Source organism: Labeo rohita, chromosome 15 (genome assembly GCF_022985175.1).
Source record: "Labeo rohita strain BAU-BD-2019 chromosome 15, IGBB_LRoh.1.0, whole genome shotgun sequence".
NCBI lineage: Eukaryota > Metazoa > Chordata > Actinopteri > Cypriniformes > Cyprinidae > Labeo > Labeo rohita.
The window spans coordinates 22,638,857-22,659,182 of NC_066883.1; the positions used below are offsets into that span (position 1 = coordinate 22,638,857).

General features: G+C 35.9%; 3 protein-coding genes across 3 annotated transcripts; 2 read left to right on the forward strand and 1 right to left on the reverse strand.

Moving 5' to 3' along the window:
- The first annotated feature begins 2,945 nt into the window (after nt 1–2,945).
- dhrs13b.1 (dehydrogenase/reductase (SDR family) member 13b.1) lies at nt 2,946–6,602 on the forward strand. Its single transcript, XM_051129452.1, has 5 exons — nt 2,946–3,205; nt 3,307–3,425; nt 3,520–3,643; nt 5,290–5,616; nt 5,752–6,602. Exons 1-5 carry the CDS (start codon nt 3,058–3,060, stop codon nt 6,009–6,011), a joined length of 978 nt encoding a protein of 325 aa, XP_050985409.1. The 5' UTR covers nt 2,946–3,057; the 3' UTR covers nt 6,012–6,602.
- A 1,392-nt stretch (nt 6,603–7,994) lies between these two features.
- On the reverse strand, nt 7,995–12,859 carry gemin4 (gem (nuclear organelle) associated protein 4). Its single transcript, XM_051129429.1, has 2 exons — nt 12,615–12,859; nt 7,995–11,252 (listed from the first exon to the last, which is right to left on the reverse strand). The coding sequence occupies exons 1-2, from the start codon at nt 12,622–12,624 to the stop codon at nt 8,104–8,106; spliced, it is 3,159 nt and encodes a 1,052-aa protein (XP_050985386.1). The 5' UTR covers nt 12,625–12,859; the 3' UTR covers nt 7,995–8,103.
- A 323-nt stretch (nt 12,860–13,182) lies between these two features.
- dhrs13b.2 (dehydrogenase/reductase (SDR family) member 13b.2) lies at nt 13,183–19,612 on the forward strand. The gene is made up of 8 exons (XM_051129442.1): nt 13,183–13,324; nt 13,676–13,858; nt 15,022–15,294; nt 16,535–16,864; nt 17,072–17,401; nt 17,572–17,664; nt 19,161–19,180; nt 19,466–19,612. Exons 1-8 carry the CDS (start codon nt 13,249–13,251, stop codon nt 19,472–19,474), a joined length of 1,314 nt encoding a protein of 437 aa, XP_050985399.1. The 5' UTR covers nt 13,183–13,248; the 3' UTR covers nt 19,475–19,612.
- Nucleotides 19,613–20,326: the final 714 nt, after the last annotated feature.

The following is a 20,326-nucleotide window of genomic DNA, read 5'->3' on the forward strand; positions in this document are numbered from 1 at the left end:
GGGTCCCCAGGGAAAAATCACGTTCTGGGAGGTAAAATGCACTTTTTTTTGGCGGGATACCCTTGGTAAAATTAGCATTCCAGGGGCTAAATATTACGTTATTATGTTTAGACCAACCTATTTTGTATTTACAAAATTAGTTCACAGGCAAATTTGCTTTATGTATTGTCCCCGACGTCAAAATCAGACATATATAAGCGTTAGAAAACACGATTCCTGGCTGCATCAATATCCACCGACCACTGGATATTTGTTACGTTGTTAGGAATATTATACTGAGCTCAGCAACCTTTAGTTTAAACTCATCATCGTTTGTTTTACTCGCGTTTTCGCATCTTCCTATTAAATCCATTCACCCTGAAGGCTCTTTTGTAGGGATGGGCGGATCGATCCTGAAATATCGATACTTTCGATACTGACGTTGTATCGAAAGGATCGATCCTCACATAAAAATATCGATTCTAAAGTGCTTTTTTTAACCATTAATTTTATTTATTTAACAAGATGTTTGGTGCACAGAATAAGCCTCTAAGAGGAACAATAGACTATTAACGAAATATTGTGTATGATACAACTATTTCTCCTGCTCATCGGAATACAAGCAAATGCTGTAAGACAGAACCAATCGATCACAGGTAGCGTTCGCTGCTGACACTTCATTCAACTTTGACAATAATCAGAAATGATGTTTCTTTCTCTTCTTCTCATGGCATTGAAATAATAAAGCATTATTTAAAAAAAAAGATGTTTCTTGAGTAGCAAAGTATATTGATTTCTGAAGAGAATGATTTCTGAAGGATCATGTGACACTCAAGACAGGAGTAATGATGTTGAAAATTCAGCTTTGGTCACAGATGCTTTTTAAATGACATTTTTCAAAATATATTAAAATAGAAAATAGTTATTTTAGTTATTCATTTTACCAATCTTGCTGTTTTTATTGCAGCTTTTTACACACACACAAAAACACAGTTTTGCTACAGTAACCACAGTATTTGTAGTAAAACTGCAGTAACAAAAAATTTACCATGGTTAAAACTCTCTCTTTTGGCTTGCTTCCTTTTACCATGGTTAACACTACAGGAACATTATTTCAAGCATAATATTTGTAGCAAAAACCATGGTAATAATAATTAATAACACTAATACTAATAATACTACTACTAATTTATTATTATTATTATTATTATTATTATTATTATTATACATTTTAGTACTTATGTAACACCATGGTTGTTTTTCATCAAGTACCCTCCAAGGTACACCTTTGTACCTTATCTACCCTTAATGTGTGTGTACTTGTATGGTACTAGTATGCTCCCTGGCTTTTAGGGGAAAGAAAGGTGCACCTTTGAGGTTACTGCCCAGGTAAAGAGCTAAAATACAAAATTTTAGTACATTTTATTTCTGAAAGTGTTATAAAAAAAAAAAAACGCTTATGAAATGTTTAAAACACATGACTTTCAAATATAAAGTAAGTATAATTACTGATTTTATTCTTTTAATAATTTAAAAGATTAGTTTAGTTTAGAGGTATCGGTATCGGTATTGATATTGACTTGAAAATATCGGTATCGGATCGAAAATAAAATAGGAGGTACCGCCCATCCCTACTCTTTTGCCACTCAGTCCTGCTGAGGGGGCGTGTCCCGGCGGGAAAGTGACGTCAGTGCATACCCTCTTTTATGTTCTATGAAGACGTGAACGCTTATTGCAAGCTGGAATCTCGTAATTACGGTAGGCTAATTATGGCTTGACATGAACGCGCCTTTTGTGATGCGCGCTCCAGCAATGAAACATCACTTTGCTGCTTAGCAATGTCAGTTTCACTCGCTGTTGTAGGCCTTATCCTTACAGAAAGATGCCAAATTCAACAACTTTGAGGAAGAACTGTGCTTTATGTGAGCAGGTAATTGGTCCTAACATATTTCATCAGACATGCCTGTGGAATTACCGCAACAAAGTAGTTCTGTGCCAAGGCAGTCAGTTAAATGAATGGTTCGGACAAAAACGAAAAATATATTGTTCACCCTGAAGTTGTTCCGAAAATGTATGAATTTCTTTTATCTGGTAAACAAAAAATATTGTGAAAAATGTTGATAACCAAACAGTTAACGGTAGACATTGACTTCCACAGTATGGAAAAAAAAAATACTGTGGAAGTCAATGGCTATCTTGCACCGTTTGGTTAACAACATTCTTTAATTACTTAAAAACTCACAGGTTGTGCAACCTGAGCGTGAGTAAATAATTTTCATTATGGGGGTACTGTTCCTTTAAGAATGTATGTAATAGTGAAGAGGTAAACAAGTGAATTTTGGTCAGGCGGTGAGGATTGATTACAGGTGAGTATTTCTATTTATTTATTTATTTATTTTAAAGGTTGTTATTTGTTTGTTTATCTTCCTCAAAAGTTCAGTTACGTTTGCAGCTCTGTCAGATGATTTTCCAGTCACCTCTATTTATTTAATCATGGCTTCTGCTAAAATTGTTTAGCCTGCTAAGACATTGGATTCATGTGGTACTTAATCTTTTATACAGTTATAGAATTAAATATGTTAATCTTTAACTACTGTGACCATATTTGATTATCAAGGTTAAAGAAAACATGTTTTGCCTTGAGCTCTGACATAGTCTAAAGTGAATGTTTTTATTTTCATGTTAAATTTAGAAGTTGTTTTATTATTTCCAAAGTAGAAGTTTGCATAATGTGATGTTAAGATGTTTATTTTACGTTTTTGGTGGAAAAATCAAGTCATTTCCATAAGACATTTGTTACAAAATGCTATCATATAAGAGCAAACAAGTATAACAAATACTGTCCTGTCCTGACAAGTATTACAAAAATATTATGTTAAGTGCCTCAGTTTTTAAAAACATTCATTTTACGTCATTTCCTTTAATGAACAACCTAGACTTGATTTCAAACGACATTACAAAAGCAACTCATCCTGTTAATCCAGTTTGTGCAACAGGCTGTGTTTGGCAAATATGGCAACGCCAGAATAGACACCACTGGGATACTGTGGACGTTTGTTTTTGCATGCTACTCTTTATATGCTGTATTTCACATTCGAGATGGCAGAAGAGATATTGCTGATCGCGGGTGTTGTGATTGCGGTGCTGATGATATTTCGTATGTATATATGTGGAGAGCGATGCAAAAGTAAGACAAAACTGCATGGCAAAACGGTCATCGTTACAGGTAAACGCGCCGCCTTTTATTTCTTGTGTTAAATGTGTTTTAAGTCAGTATGTTTGTAAGTCATTCAAAGCACTTACTGTAAACACTGTGGCGGTGTGCAGGTAGTAACACGGGCATCGGTAGAGCCACAGCGGTGGATTTAGCGCGGAGAGGCGCTAGAGTCATTCTGGCCTGTCGTAACCAAGTATGCGGAGAGACTGCTGTTGCTCTGGTGCAAAGAGTGAGGACATTGCCTTAAAATCTCCTTACCTGTGAGTCTAAGTTACTAAATAAATCTTATTATAGTTATATATCATGTTTTTGTCTTCACTCAGGAGAGTGGAAGTAAAAATGTGGTGTTCATGCAGCTGGATTTGGCCAGTTTGAAATCAGTACGCTCCTTTGCAGAAACTTTCCTTAAGACAGAGAGAAGATTGGATATTCTCATCAACAATGCAGGTTGAGTTTTTGTTTTAATCACAAGCATATCATAAACAGTGTTGGGAAGGTTACTTTGGTTACAGATTGCAAGTTACTTGATTTAAAATGTAATAAGTAGTGTAACTTTTCAATTACTTTATTAAAGTAATGTAACTTATTTTGGTTACTTTTCTAAATTTCTAATATTTTCAACTGTTAATCATTTTGAAACAGAGGCAGAGTTAACCTTACAAGAGCACTTAACACTGATTACTGTCAGACTTTATCCTTTATCACTTCAATTAAGATTATAATAAGTAAGGGATAATATACATCTTTATTTTGCGATAACAACTGGCTGGATGTATTACATTATTCGACTTATTACACAGCTGCTTGATAGATTATTTAGATGTTTTGTGTCAAAGTTATTAGACACGAAACACTGATCATCAGTTGCTAGCAAACGGCAAGTTCAAACTAGACATTTTAGGGATACAGTGCAGTCATACCAGTTTTCTTACACAACATTTCACCATATAAATAATCAAGTAGTAGTACTAGTTTGTTAGTTATCTTATAATGCATTACAGTGTACAAAAAAAGGGCAGCGGCTGCGTTTGTATGAAACAACAGAGCGAGTCCACGATACCACGATGACAGAATTAAGAAATTGTGCACATAATATTGAATTGAGCTTTAATATTTTATTAGCTAACCAAACGCAAAGCTTCCGCCAAGAAAAACTATCAAGTCTGTGTTATTAGCTTTTAGCAGCTGTTATTGAGGAATAACCTACCTTGGAATGTCAAGACTGACCAATCAGAATCAAGCATTCCACAGAGCCATGTAATAATTTAATTTAAAGCACAGTCACCACAAATTCAGACTTAACACCTCTTATTTACTTTGAGATCATTGTGAGGTTAAATACAGATTTGAAATCATAACAAGAAATAGTTTAATAGCTATGATACTTGTTTTGAAATCAAATGTTTGCATAGTTATGACAGAAAATACTAGCATCTAACAATGCCTTGGAAAAAACAATTAATGTTAAAAAATAAAGTTTAAGCATAAACCCAAATAGGAAATAAAACACTTATCGAATAAGCATGTGTCCTACTCTGTGTCCTAAATTCCTGAAACATTGGTGTCTCATTTTAGAGCAGTCAGTGCAATTTATGAAAGAAAAGTCAATTAAATATGTATGTGGGTGTTGGTATGTGAAAAAATTCAGATGTAATCCCCTTTGTAATCTCTGGCATTTTTCAAAAGTAACTAATTTAATTACACATTTTTTCTCAGTAACTGTAACCAATAACAGTTACATTTATTTTGTAATTAAATTATGTAATTCCGTTACATGTAACTAGTTAATCCCCAACACTGATCATAAATTAAAATATAGGCCTAGTTAATTCCATATTTTAATCATATACACATTAGCATACAAATTTCTATTTGTTTTTGAAAGACGAAAGATTTAGAAATCTTTACTGCCACTTCTGCTCAATTTAATGTATCCTTGCTGAATAAGTCTTCATTTTCATCCTTAATCACTAACCCAAAACTTTTGAAAGTTAGTGTATATAACATACCCCAATCAAAATGTATGCCAAATCAGTATTTTAGACAGAAATCTATATTAAGTCTATCTATAATGCATGCAATCTGTATTTCAGGAGTTTATATGCAGGGCACTACTGAAGATGGTCTTGGTCTTATGTTTGGCGTCAACCACATTGGTCACTTCCTTCTGACTAACCTGTTGTTGGACAAACTCAAAGAGTGTGCGCCAAGCCGCATCGTCACCGTATCTTCATATTTACATAATTTTGGTAACCTTGACTTTGACATTCTTCGCACTCACAAGGAGTTTGGTGTAGGTGAGTCTCCTGCGAGTCTCTTCTGGATATATTCACACAGCAAACTATGCAATGTGCTCTTCACACATGAGCTGGCAAAGAAGCTACAAGGAACCAACGTGACCTGTTACAGCCTCCACCCAGGTCTGTCTAACGTCATATTGGTATTTGAGTTTAGTAAAGAATTTATATTAGTCAACACGAGTACAAATGTTTGACTTTACAGTGTGTATTTTTTTGCAACGGCTAACTATCCATACATTTGTGTGTTCTAAACAGGTGCTATAAACTCTGATCTCTACCGTAATATGAATAAAATGACTAGGAGGTTATTGAAACCCATCGCAGCTCTGTTCTTTAAGGATGTAGAGGCCGGTGCCCAGACAACTCTACATTGTGCTGTTCAGGAGGGCATTGAATCCCTGAGTGGCAGGTATTTCTCCAACTGTGCTGTGCAGAAAGTGAAGGCCAAGGCTCAGGATGATGCTGTGGCCAAAAAACTGTGGGAAGTGAGTGAAACATTATGCGGCCTGTCCTGAATCCACTCGAATACTACAGCTGCTCAAGCGCAAAGAAAATGGCGGACAGTATACAACTGGCTGAGGGCTGAAAAATATAAGATGGGACAGTCCGTCAGCGGTCGTTTCCATTGCAGTTTTGTGAAATATTCTTTTTTTTTAATTGCCTGGGATCAATTGGGAGTTTTTGCTAAATTGATGCGTTTACATAGGCGTATTTTCGATTTGCACAATTTGAAGAGTAATGGAAACGCAGCTTGTGTCCACACACGGCTACACAATATGCAAACACCATTTAACAGTGAATTTTGCATTCAATGTCCCGTTTAAAGTTAAACTTGACATAATTGTTTACACTTGTGATTTTCACTTGAAATAAAGTTTTATTCACACTGACTCTGCTGCACAGACTTTTGTAATATGTTTGTAAAATTGTAAGCAGCCACTTTCTGTCCATTTATCACTTTGCTGCTTTGGGTTTGTTGATTTGGGTTTGTTTTGTCTTTGTAGGGCAGGGTTTTGTTTTTGTAGCATATGGCCAGTTTTAAGATTTTATTGCAAGTGATGAAAGTTAGTTTTTCTTATAAGATGAAGTAACCTGTTTGTTCCAGAATAAAGAGAATATAAAGCACTTACATATCTGAAAATGTGTTTTTTTTTTTTTTTTTTTTTTTTTTTGTTATATTTAAACGGTTGTGTGAACTCTTCATGAGAATGGATCAGGCTTAGAAACATGAACATACCTTACAAATTATATACTTTTTATTTTTTGTTATAAACATTTAAGTCAATTTGCTAGGAGCTTCTCCTCACTATAGTTGTATTTGCCTTTTTAGACAAATACTTAAAAAATGGTAAAATAATATATGGTTTGCAATAAGATTCAATATGTTAACACTAGGTATTATGAACAAAAATAAAGCAATACTTAACAGCATTTATTATTCTAGTTTACTGTTAATCTCTACATGTGATGCATTTTTTTGTGTGTAAATTGTATAAATTAGTATTAACATATTATAAACAAACATGAATTAACAGTATTTAAAAATAAAATTAACCTAGATTAACAAATGCTGCAAAAATTACTCATAGGTCATGACACCCATAAAGCGATAGCTATTAACCAACTGAAACTTATTTTAAAGTTCTGACATGCAAAACTGTCAAATATAGTCCTTATGTTGTAATCATAGACTGTAAAAAATATGGACGTAGTGACCGTGATGTCATCCGTAAGTTTCTGAAGAGCATTTTTGAAGCTCTTAGTGGACGGGAGTCGCGTCACTGCATGTCACTCCCGTATAAGCGAAATTGGGCAAAGAGGCGGGACGTGGGTGGAGCTGGTTGCTGAAGCCACACCCACTTAGCACGACGGTGGTGACAGCCGCAGCAATTCACCTGTCACTCAAGTGGCCACACCCTAAACTATGCAGAACTTTAAGGCTCCACATAATTTAAACGGATGAGTTATAAAAAAAATTCACCCCCCCTCAGTTGACATGAAGGGCAAAATTTGTTATACAGACCAAAACCACTTTTTGTACCAGGCTGTAAACATTTTTTTTTTTTTCTGCTGTAAAGTTGGGCATTTTACCATTGGGAGTCTATGGGATTGACTCCCTTTTGGAGCCAGTCTCTACTGGCCAGTCAGTGAATTGCACAGTCAATGTCACTTCTGTGTTGATTTCAATAGACACCGGGAGGTTGTAATACTAACCTTATATTGTTATTATTATTATTATTAAACCTAAGTTGTAATTGCTGCTGTTTGTTGTGCCTGCTTGAATACATGATGTTAAGTAACCACTTAATTTGTATCGCATTACAGCTGTATATTACTGCCATATGGACATTACTTTGATAAACAGCTCTGGCTGATAATACTTCACAATTGTACCAACTGTATTGTGAAAAGTGTTGTACAAATAAACTTGAATGAATAAAAAGGAATGAATAAAGTGTAACTGTAAAAAAAAAAAAAAAAAAAAGTTAAACAACAACTATTATGCACAATTATTTATTTATCTTTGATCCGTGACAAACCAAGTGAACAAATTCAAACTTATGGTGTAGCCATCACCCTTAATTGTGTTGAGTTCCTTGTGTGATTTCATAACTGAGCTATCTTCTGCTGTAGAGCAGCTTTCATGTCTGCACAATTCAAATTGTCTGTGATTGTAGTGAAGAAGTGACGCGTGTTGAGTCCCTGTAGGGCAGTGCAGCTGTCGGGATATGCTGAGAGCACGGCCTCATAGTGGGTCAGAATCTCCAGGGCACAAAGGAACAGTGCCTCTGGCTGGCCAGGTATCATCACTTGCACGTGGAGCACATGGCAGAAGAGCTGAGTCAACACAAACAGAACTTCCTGAGAGCAAGCTCCAGAGGTTTTGGAGGATGGCGTAGTGGGAATCTTCTCAATGACCGAGCCAATAATGCCCCTCATCGCACTGGCGTAGAGCCTTCCCGTATGCACCCAGCCTTGAGGTGGAAACCAATCAGAACAGCTGGAACTGCAGAGCAGCTGGAAGATTCGTAGAAGAAACACTGATAGGCGCAACTCGCCGGCAAACGAACGTAGATCGAGTAACGGAAGGAAGTCAACGTATTCTAAAGAGTACGGCACATAGAGTTTGCCTGACTGTAGAAGTGCTTGTAACACTTTCAGAAGTCTTTCCCATTCCCCAGACGTGCACCACGGGAGAATCTGACATGCTGCAACTAACAGGCCCTTGCTGAACATGTTGACTTCATCTGGTTTCAGCAGGTTTAGTGCAAGAGTTTCCAGCATTGCCTCATGAACACGGTCTGACATAGCACAGCATTCGAACCATGCTACAAGTCCAGTGCCTTGGCCATACTGGGGCAAGTCCAGGCCGGACCATTCCCGCTCAGGAAGATCACAAACTAACAACAGAGAGTTTGGAACTTCATACTTGAAATGGTTCCCCCATACATCCTTCAGGTAAAAACGCACAGTCCAATCCAGTTCCTCCACTTTGCTGTAGAGCCAAAAGAGAGCTCTGGACCAAGCATCAGGTGCACAGACCACTTCCTTGCCAACAATTTTTCCTAGCGTGAGCAGAACATTTAACAGCAGCTCTTTGGACTCAGTGGAGATGAGCATCTCACTCTCTACTGGTTGGTCCCAGCACCTACTGCACTCATTCAAGAGTTGAGCCAGACAATATAAAAGCGGGAATGGAGAGCAACTCATTATCCAATGCGTTGAGTCACTCCTGGTCTCCTGGTTCAGGGTGCACTGAAGAAGTCGGAGACAAAACTCTAAGTTGCAAGAGCTGGAAGATGCTGGGAGAAGATATGGCTGGACGAACACATGCAAGACTTCTTCCGGAGGAAGAAAACTTCGCTTTTCTCCTGTGCTTCCAGTTATGTTGCACTTCATCAGCTCACCCACGAATTGTAGAAATTGGTTCTCCTCTTGAAGTGAGGACAGTTTTCTCCACACAGTGTCTTGCAGGCATCTACACAGCAGGTTGTCTTTGTGAACTCCCGGTGAAGACATAAGACCCGACAGCTGCTGGAGGATCTCGGCTATCAGAGTGTGAGCTCCGAGGTTGACAACAGCCATGTGGCAGCATCGCCGCATAGTGGCTTCAGGATTCTGTAAAGCCACTCGGCCCACAGCAGAGACTGCTGCATCAAGGCTGCTGTTTGCACCACTCTGAATGATGCTGTTGAAGGCCAGATTGAGCTCTTCTGAGAAACCTGTAGTTACAGAACTTGGAAGAAATCCGTGAAGACCTTTTCTGGAGATGGAGAGCATTTCTGAAAGCGTAGCATTCTTGTCAGGTAAGGTCAAGTTGGAAAATATGCTTACAATAACATTCTTAAGCTTTTTGCAGTGCTGAACATCAGCGTCACTTTGACATTTAGCAGTAAGCGTGGAGATCAACATCATCAAAAGCTCTTTGGTATGAAACAAACTCTTATTTCTCTCCAGACACTGAATCCACTCAGTCTCACTGAAGTTCTGACTAAGCTTGGAGGCAAACAGTCCAGGAAGGCCTTCGAACCCCTCAAGATGATGGTCTAAGATGGTGATGGAAATATTTGCTACTTCCTCTGCAGAACTTTCAGGAACAGTGAATGATAAAGACGCCGTTAAGCCTTTCAAAGCCACTCTCAAATTATTCAAAGTCTGTCCACTTCCAACCAGGTCTTTTGCATGGGATGGTTGCTCTAAAGACGTCAGAACTCTATCCAGGCTATCTTTAAGACGGATCGCAATGGCACTGAGGTCGCTGCTGGACATCGTCAGAAGCCCCATAACCTCCCAGGAGCATATAATCTCAAGTATAACCTGCATGGCCTGGATGAATGTCATTCCAGACGGTTTGGTCTCAGCAGGAGTGAGAGGGGCAGCAAGGTCTCTCTGAGCCTCACGTATGACCTCAACCAGGTCAAAACCATCCATCACTTCATCTCTCTTTTTAAGGCTTACTGTGCGAGAGATATTTTGGAGTTTAACTTCTATGGAGAGATGAGTAGCATTACTTATAAGGTAGTTGGTATACAACGTGTCCAGGCAATTAGAGAGAGCAAAATAACTCAACTCAGAGGAAGTCAAATGCTCTTTTATTTTCCGGAGTCCCTCAAACAGTACATGTACCACACATGTGGATTCTGGGTCAGGTTTGAATCTTTTTGATGCCAGAGGTGATGGCTCCGTCGTGGACATTGTGGAGCGTGAACACTGAGCTGTAAAGAGCTGGTCTAAGGCATCAAGACATCCTCTCCTGCCCTTCAGTAATTCCCACCACACATCCAACAGCAGCTTCACATCTGCTTCTGTGCTGCTGCTTGTCACATGATCAACTAGCAGCTTGAGCTCTTCGCACCGTTCAGCTGGTTGGAAGCACAACAGCAGCTCCACATAGATAGTAGAAAAGCTCATCGACTTCACCAGCTCAAACAGCACAGTATGATTAATATCAGGAAGGCTGTTCTGTACAGCAAACAATGGGTCTTCCTTCCATCTGATATCAATGTCCTCTTTGTTCTTCACTTCTAAGATTTTGCTCCATACAATACAGAGAATCCTCTTTCTCCAATGGACTCTGTCTTTGGAGTCTCTGAGTGAATGTTCACATATCTCTTTGACTGCGTTAACAATTGGACATCCAATCCGATCCCAGTCCTCTTTTTTCAGAGACAGCAGTGGCTCAGGTTGGCATTTCTGATTGGCTAGTAAGAATCCTCCCTGTAGCACAGCAGTCTTCTCACAGCTCAACCATGACTCTGAAACAGAAGAGGTGTATCAGGCATTGCGTTTTTCAGGCATGATAAATATCTTCACACTGTATTACTACTTTCTGTTAAGCATAGTTTTCACCAAAGTTTGTTTGTTTTGGTTTTGTTTTTGAAATGGGGCCCTTAAAACGATTAATCGCATCCAAAATAAAAATTTGTGTTTACACATATGTATGTGTACTGTGTATTTTTTATACGTATATATAAATATACACACATACATGATAGAGTGTTCTCAGTTGGCCATATTGGCGGTACTAAATGTAAACAATGCAGCTGAACTGAACAGAACTTGGAATTTTTGCTGATTATTGCTGCTGAAAATGGTTAATTATTGTCATGTTTTGGGCTGTACTAATCGGCCGGATCAGGAAAAACATTTGGAGTACTACAGACTGCCAAAAATTATAACAAATTAAGGAGAAGAGTGCAAAAACTGTCAGAGGAACAATAGGCATTTGTGGTTGGCCAAACTGAACCAGGATTTCCAGGGCAAAAACATTTGTGTTTGTTCTTATTTCCAGTCAGGTAGGTAAAATATGACGCTAATATCTTAATTAACACTGCTTGTACATATCTTTACCACCTATTAGCTCCACAAGTTTTTTTTTCCGTGGTTTAGACAGCATAAATTATCAGAACAACGTATTCAGTAGCACATTAACCGTGCAATCCATGCTGTTGTTTACATCTGAGTATATCTAAAATGGCTGCACATCCAGGTAACTGACCAAACTGTGATGTAAGTGCAAACCCTCTATTTCAGAAATGTTTACATGTACATTTATTCATATTTATATATGATATATATAAATATATATTACAAATATTCATATACATGTTTGTTTGTGTGTGTATTTATACGTAGTAAAATACACAGTACACACATATAAATTACGTAAACACAAACCTTTATTTTGAATGCAATTAATTGTGATTAATCAATTTGACAGCCCTATTTTTAAATAATACAAATACTAATTTAGTTATTGTCCAAAAAAATAACATGTACATATTTTAGAACATTTTTATGTTTTCGGCTTAGGATATGTTTAACTGTTAGCTAAAATATTTCAGTCTTCAGAATACATTTGGTCTGTTCCATAAATTAATGTGGGATCTACTTATGACAGAGTAAGATGCTTTGAGAAATCTATCTATAATTTTGAATATATATAAAATGGGACATGATTATTTGTCGTTTCGAAATCATGTCATTCTGCGGCATTTTACAATAGAAAAACATAAACTTAATGACAGAATGTTAATCGCAGATAACGTCATGCATAAATTAAATAACGTTTCATGTGCCAGTATATTTCACATTAAAACTGTAAATTAGATTATTACCTTGATCCATAATTGCTGTGCTTTCAAAGAAACGTCACCAACTGAAGTAATTCATATCCACTGAATCCCCACGCGGAGAAAATAATCACAGCTGTGACGACGCATGCTGTTTTCAGACATCTATTTTATGGAAATCTGAGAGAAATATTAGTTTTGAACGGTAATGCTTAACACGTTTGACTTTCGAGTTTTCAAATGCAGAGAATGTGAGTGCTTCCGTGTCAACGTAGACCGCTAAAGAGAGAAAGAGGCAGCACAATGTCATGTTCCTCTTCTTGTGTTTCTTTACAGCGCCATCACCCGGATGGTGGGGAATTTCACCTCAGTGACTCGAATCTTTTGAATCCCTTCACAAAAAAGATTCATTCAGTGTCGTACAGTGAAAACTAAAAACTTTCATTAAAAATACCGATTCCTTCACGACCTATATAAAGTGTTGTTACGCTTTACTGAAATGTGTCATTCTTTTGTCAAAGTTTATTCAGTGCATGGGAGTGAACGCGAGCGATTCGTTCAGTTTGAAGATTTGTTCAAAACATAGATTCGTTCCAGTAGCCATACAGAAACAGCCATATCATTTCGACGAAACGAAAGAGAAACTACATAGCTTGCATGGCGGTTTTAAGAAAGTGGGATGATTGTCCCGAGGACGAGAGCACACATTATGTTTTGGACTTTTGGGGGTCTTATCCTAGCACTTTTATGCTTAGGTATTTATAAATGTGACTTCAAAAGATTATTGCTGTAGAATCACCGACATATTTTGCCTTTTTGGCTTCCTTTACTCTTGTACTCGTGTGATATTATGTAAAATGTGTATTTTATATATAAATCGAAACTATTAGGTAAATAATGCATAATACTTTTGAAGGAAATAACTATTAGAGGAGTTTAAATTGACCTTTATATAGCAATGTTGTTTATGATGGGAACTGTGTATACTGTTACTTCTATTTTAAGTTTTGTTTAGCTCCGCGTTTCATTCACAGTTAACTGTAAAAAGAAAATTGGGTTTACCCTAATATTATTCCCTTATTGACTGATTTGTTTGTTTTGAACAGGTGTACATGGCTCACAGTCTCTTTATGATCTTCAGTGGCTTCCTTGTCCGTTTGTAGATGAGAACGTTCATAAAAATGACGAAGGCCACACAGAAACCAAGTATATCACCAGAGAGGCTGTGCTTCAATTTGGCATTGTCGGTGACAAGCCTTTACACCCTACCATTACTTTCCTCGTCACAGGTGAGTGAAGTGATTTGAAGTTCTAACCTTAAAGGAGAAGTCCACTTCCAGAACAAAAATTCACAAATAATTTACTCACCCCCTTGTCATCCAAGATGTTCATGTCTTTCTGTCTTCAGTCGTGAAGAAATTATGTTTTTTGAGGAAAGCATTTCAGGATTTTTCTCCATATAATGGACTGCTTTGGTGCCCAAATTTTGAACTTCCAAAATGTAGTTTCAATACAGCTTCAAAGGGCTCTAAAACGATCCCAGCCGAGGAGGAAGGGTCTTATGTAGCGAAACGATCGGTCATTTTTTTTTTTCGGAAAATAAAAATTTGTATACTTTTTAAGCACAAAAGCTTGTGTAGCACAGGCTCTGAGATGCACGTTCACAACGCTACGTACTATTGAATCACATCGAAAGGTCACGTGGAACTACAGACCCAGTGTTTACAAAGCGAATGCGCAAAGACTAAGAAAGTGCAAGTAAGTCAAACGTTGTTTACAAACAAAAAGGTACAATGATGTCCTCCTCTCAAGTTGTAGGAGAAAATAAGATTTAGTTTTTCGCCATACTCAGTACACAGACGATGAACTTACACATGATTTGTAGTAGTGATGGGAAGTTTGGATCATTTTACCGACTCGGACCTTTGAGTCTCGTTCAGCAAAATCGACAAATCTTTTTTTGAGTCATTTTGTTTATTTTAGCAAAATATAATTAAAATGTTACGTGTAACTTCCCTAACACATCTACTGCTTACACAAACGTTGATCACACTACAAACAAGACAAAACTATAAAGCTATAAGAGACAGAAAAGATCAATGCATTGTTTATCTGGGTCTTTAGTCTATGATTAGCTTACCTCACCTCTTATCTGACAAGTTTTCGGGTTTGAGTCGTTCGTTCATCTCGTGACAGCCCCATAAGATGAACGAACGTCTCGAAACAGGTGAACTAATTCCAGTACAGAACCTAATAGGATGTTGCGCATGCGCCGTTTTCTCAAAAAATGTAATTTCGTCACGACTGAAGACAGAAAGATATGAACATCTTGGATGACAATGGGGTGAGTACATTATTTGTAAACTGTTGTTCTGGAAATGGACTTCTCCTTTAAAATATCCTTTGCTCTCTGAATAATCTGCTGTTTGTTCATTTGTGTACAATAATGCAGCCTCTAAAGTGGATATGAGGCGTTATTTGGAGGGAACTGAGGATAAACTACAATGTGAGATCCGTAGATACAGCACTGGAGGGATCGTAATGCGCTGGCCTACTGCAGGAGAGCAAGATCATGACGTCTGGTTCACCTGTACATTACGCCATTCAGAAGGATTGTTTGTAGTCACCACCTTCCTCAGACACACAACTGCGGCTCCTGCCGAAGGACAGGTGGACTTCCTGCAGTGGATAACTGTCAATGATAGGGATCTCTTGACAACATCAGGTAACAATCAAGCAGGGTTGTTTCCTCCTAGGGGGCAAGGGTGGTAGTGGCTCCTTTAAAAGTTGCATGAGAACATAGTGCAAAGTAGTACAAAAATAAAACAATGCAAATATTCAGTTAGATATCCAAGCATTGTTAAGTCACATTCAAACTTGAAATGACTTGAAAACATGATGTGTGTGGGTTTTTTTAGTGAGCAGTCAGCTCGGTGAAATTATGACGCCTGCAGTGTTTACTGAGATTTGGTGACTGATGGTCTGAAAAAAAAAAAAGATTAAATATACATTAAATATGAAATCTGTCACTAAATATTTTGGAATGAATGTAAAAAATGCTTAGAAAGCACACATTTGATTAGAAATATATTTAATTTTAATAAACAGAACATTGTTAATGTAAAAATACCAAATGAATTAGTTGTTTTCTTGATAATATTAGTAATTTAACCTGACAAATACAGAGAAATTCTTATAATTATTATTTTGAAGTAAATGTAAAATCTCTTAAAAATAACTAACTTGATAGAAATATAGTTTATTTTAATAAATGGTTAATAATTAATAAACATTAATTACATTGTTAATCTAAAAATACAAAACAAAATTGGTTGTTATTACTATGTTTATTCGGTTCATCTGAAAAATACTGACAAATTACTAAATTCTTATAGTTGTTATTTTGGAATGAAGATGCTTAAAAGGCATTTGATGAGAACTTGAAGTGAAACTTAATGGGAAATATAATTTATGTTAATAAACAGAACATTACATTGTTAATGTAAAAATATTCAAATATGATGTAATGAATTATAATTGTTGTTGTTTTCTGATTTTAAGTAATGTAATTATTTTAACCTGAAACAATATTGCATTGCTAAAGCACTACATTTAATGTATTTTAATTGATGTTGTTTTACGATAGCTTAAGTTATGTTAATTAATTTAACCTAAAAATATTTTAAACTTATTGCAAAATATTTTGGAAGAAATCAAAAAGAATTTGAAATAAATGTAACAGAATATGAAATGAAACAACATTGTTAATGTCAAAATACAAAATACAGTTAGTTGTAAACATTAAGTGTAACTGGAACATGAATTTATGTATTAAAAATACATACAAAAAAACAGTAAGGATTTTGCCTCCTCGTTTTAGAGCACCACTGCAGTCAAGGGGCTCTACTTATACTTTTTTCCCCAACCATATTTTATTTCATCCTTCTTCCATATGTGTTTTCCAGCTGCGATGGTTGTTTTGACCCGGACTCCGGCTGTGGAGGTGGGATTCTTGAAGGAGCCAAACCTGCATTGTCAGTTTGCAGTGGATCATAAACTGCCTAATGCAACAGTGGAGTGGAGACTGCAGAAGCATGGAGAGCGCAGCAAGCTCTTCAGCTATTCCAGCCGCACAGGAAAGGCTGAAGGTAGTGGAGTGGCTGTCAAGGCCATCGCTGCTGGAAATGCCTCCTTTAAGCTTCCACCCACCAGAAAACACAGCGAGGGCACATATATCTGCTCTGTGATGGTTCCTCCTCTCTTTGGCAGCCATGATATTCCACTGACGCTAAGTGGTGAGATGACAAACTTCTTTGTTGTTTTTTAGCGTTTCAAGGTAGCTTTGGAGATGCAGTATGTGTGGTTTGGATTAAAACAGCTAGTACATTTTTCAAAATATCTTCTTTTGTGTTCCACTGAAGATAGAAAGTCATACAGGTTTGGAACAACATGAGGGTGAACTATGACTTGAATGTTTCTTTTTTCTCTTTCAAACTCCACAGAACAACCCCGCGTGTCTATAAACGTGGGCTCCACCTTGTCTATGATACTTGGTAAGGACCAGAAGCTAATATGTGACGCAGAGGGGTACTATCCACTGGACGTAAACATTGAGTGGTACCGTGAAGCGGCCGGAGGCAGCCCTACGCCTTTGTTCCTGAAGAACGTTCTGTATTCCAGTCATCGACTTCATCAAGATGGCACATACTCGCTCTCGGCCTTCTTCTATCTGCAGCCTAGCCTGGAGGACTCTGGATATAAGTACACCTGCAGAGTATCCCATAAGTCCTTGCTCACTCCCATCCGCAAGAGCTTTTCCCTCATAGTTACAGGTGAATCAGATGCAACACAAACACAGAACTATTCGCACAAATGGAAAGTACCGAAATATCTTGAAATTAGATATTACAAATAACCACTAGGTGGCAGGCATGATGTTGCATTATGACTGATCCTCAGCACTCTTCAATATTTTTTTTCTTTTTTGCTTTGTTTATCACAGAACCTGATTCTACCTTGTGGTATATCACAGCAATTGGATTCATAATTGCCATGCTAGTAGTTCTTTGTTATGTGTTGCCTCAGTATCTTGCAGGTAAGTTATTTGTTGTTTATAAACCACTTTGAACTTTATTGTGCATCCCTCATTTTAATTGTTATTATTTGCTTGGGGCTTTTTATATCCTGAAAACGCTATGCATCTTATGTTTGTATTTGATCAGTATGGTCACATTAGCATGTAACATAAAAATATTGGTTTTCTATTCAGACGCATAATACATTTCCAATTTAGTTTTTTTAAAATGAAGAAAAATACATTTGGAAATAGTTTGTTGAGGCACCTCTTTGCACATTGTGGAATAGCATGGCACCTTGTAGCATGTAAAATAAGTAAATACACACATACATTATAATACATTATTATGAAAATAAAATTAAACAATTAACAATATATTTTGCTTTTCGCAAAATATTGACAAATTTATTCATTATAAATATATTTGTTATTGTAAAAAAATATTTAGCAAAAAACATATGTATATAATTAATTTAATTTTAATTTTATATTTAGGGTTTTCTTTGTTTATTTTTATTACTATTATTATTATTATTTATTCCGAAGATATTTTTAATTAAATAAATACATTGTTTTATATATATATATATATAAAAATTTTAATAAATATATTATGAATACTATGGGACCATATACATACATACCTACATAAAAATAAAATATTATTAATAATTAAACCATGAACAATATATTTTTGCTTTTGGCAAAATATTGACACATTTATAAGTTATAAATAGTTACATATATTTAAATATATATATATATATATATATATATATATATATATATATATACAATTTCATATTTAGGGGTTTCTTTTCTATTTTTATTATTATTATTTTTTCTGAAGATATTTTTATTTAAATGCATAAATACATATTTTTAAATATTTACATTAATATTTATTTTATATATTTATATTATATATACATATATATTATATTATACTAGGGGTTTCTCTGTTTATTTTTATTATTATTATTAATTTAAAAAATATTTTTAATTAAATACATAAATACATTGATATATACATTATAAATATATTTGTTATTGTAAATAAATATTTAGCTATATATATATATATATATATATAAATCTATTTTAATATTTATTGTAATAAATGTACATTTTATACATTTTAATATTTTAATTTATTTAAATGTATTTTAATTTTCTGAATATGTTTAATTAGTTATTTAATATTTAGGGTTTTCTTTGTTTTTTTCTTTAGTTTTTATTTGTTTATTTATTTATTTATAGTTATGCACTATATTCAAACTGTTTCCTAATTTATTTTTCTTAGAGAAAAACAAAGTAATAATCACATTTTTATAGTAATATCCTGGTCACATTTATTAGTCATCAGTAGACAGTAACAGTATGGCTGATAAGTAAATAATTAATTAAGGAAGTCTGTCAAGGTTAAATGTTATCCTGAATAAAAACATTGTTTACCTTTCACTTATTCTGTTTACCTGTGCAAGTCTGATGTTCTTAATATTTTCTCTTTTTAGGAAGAAAAGCAGCAAAAAAGGTAAGAATGAAGGTGGGAATAGAAGAGTAACAAAAACATTTCTAGCAAAATTCTTTGTGCAAATTTACATGAACCCCAGCTGTGTATGACTAAATATGAATGAGATGAATGGGTTCTCTATATTGTTTACATTTGTGCTTGTGTGTGTGCTGTGTGTTTCACACGTTTGTGTGTACATGTGTGTGTAATTACTGACATATGTTAAAGTGTGACGTAAGTGTGTGCGTCTATTTGCCATATGCCCAGTCTCACGCTGTATGTTTACCTTATGTCTCATATGTGCAGAGGTTTTGAGAGCTCATGCCTGTGGATTTCAACTACAGCGTCATGGAAACGGACAACACATCCCTCCCTTCTTGTGTTTCTTTCTCCCCTCATCCCCAGTGTTTCTTCCCACTGCTGCGTTCGCCAAGATCAGGTGCTCTTCAAGAGAAAATGGGGAGTGCGTTGTGAGGTCTAATTCCAGATCTCATGGTTTATGTCCTTGTTTACTAAAGCTGATAAAGGAATAGTTCACCCAAAAATGAAAATTCTGTCATTAATTACTCACCCTCATGTTGTTCCAAACCTGTAAAACTTTTGTTCATCTTCAGAACAACTGACATGTTTAAGACCCAGAAAGGTAGTAAGGACATCGATAAAATAGTCCGTGTGACATCAGTGGTTCAACCAAAATTTGTTTTGGTGAATAAAGTCGTTATTTTTATTTTCCTTGCGCATGAAAATTATTCTCGTAGCGTCATAAAACCACTGATGGACTATTTTAATGATGTCCTTACTATCTTTCTGAGCCTTGAACTTTTCAGTTGCATTGCTGTCTATGCAGTAAGCTTTTGTATTTCATCAAAAATATCTAAAATTTGTGTTTCAAAGGTGAACGAAGGTCTTACGGGTTTAGAAGCAAAATGAGGGTGAGAAATAAATGACAGAGTTTTCATTTTTGGACAACCTATCCCTAAGGCACTATGGCTCTTTTTGAACTGAAGAAGAATTTGTTTGGCTTTCTGGGTTATATCGTTTTTTACATCTATAAATTTTAATGTCAGTTTAGCATGAATGCAAAGTGCACTACTGTGGTTGATCATTTTGAGTTGTAAATTATAAAGTAATCAAATATCATAAGTGGGGAAAGGGTATAAAAAATGT

Excerpts from the sequence above, each read along its gene's own strand:
- dhrs13b.2 (XM_051129442.1), top strand. The coding sequence starts at position 13,249 with ATGATTGTCCCGAGGACGAGAGCACACATTATGTTTTGGACTTTTGGG. Across the intron at positions 15,295-16,534 it reads GGATCTCTTGACAACATCAG|CTGCGATGGTTGTTTTGACC; the intron begins GTAACAATCAAG and ends TGTGTTTTCCAG. Across the intron at positions 17,402-17,571 it reads CTTTTCCCTCATAGTTACAG|AACCTGATTCTACCTTGTGG; the intron begins GTGAATCAGATG and ends TGTTTATCACAG.
- dhrs13b.1 (XM_051129452.1), top strand. The coding sequence starts at position 3,058 with ATGCTGTATTTCACATTCGAGATGGCAGAAGAGATATTGCTGATCGCG. Across the intron at positions 3,426-3,519 it reads CTGTTGCTCTGGTGCAAAGA|GAGAGTGGAAGTAAAAATGT; the intron begins GTGAGGACATTG and ends GTCTTCACTCAG. Across the intron at positions 5,617-5,751 it reads CTGTTACAGCCTCCACCCAG|GTGCTATAAACTCTGATCTC; the intron begins GTCTGTCTAACG and ends TGTTCTAAACAG.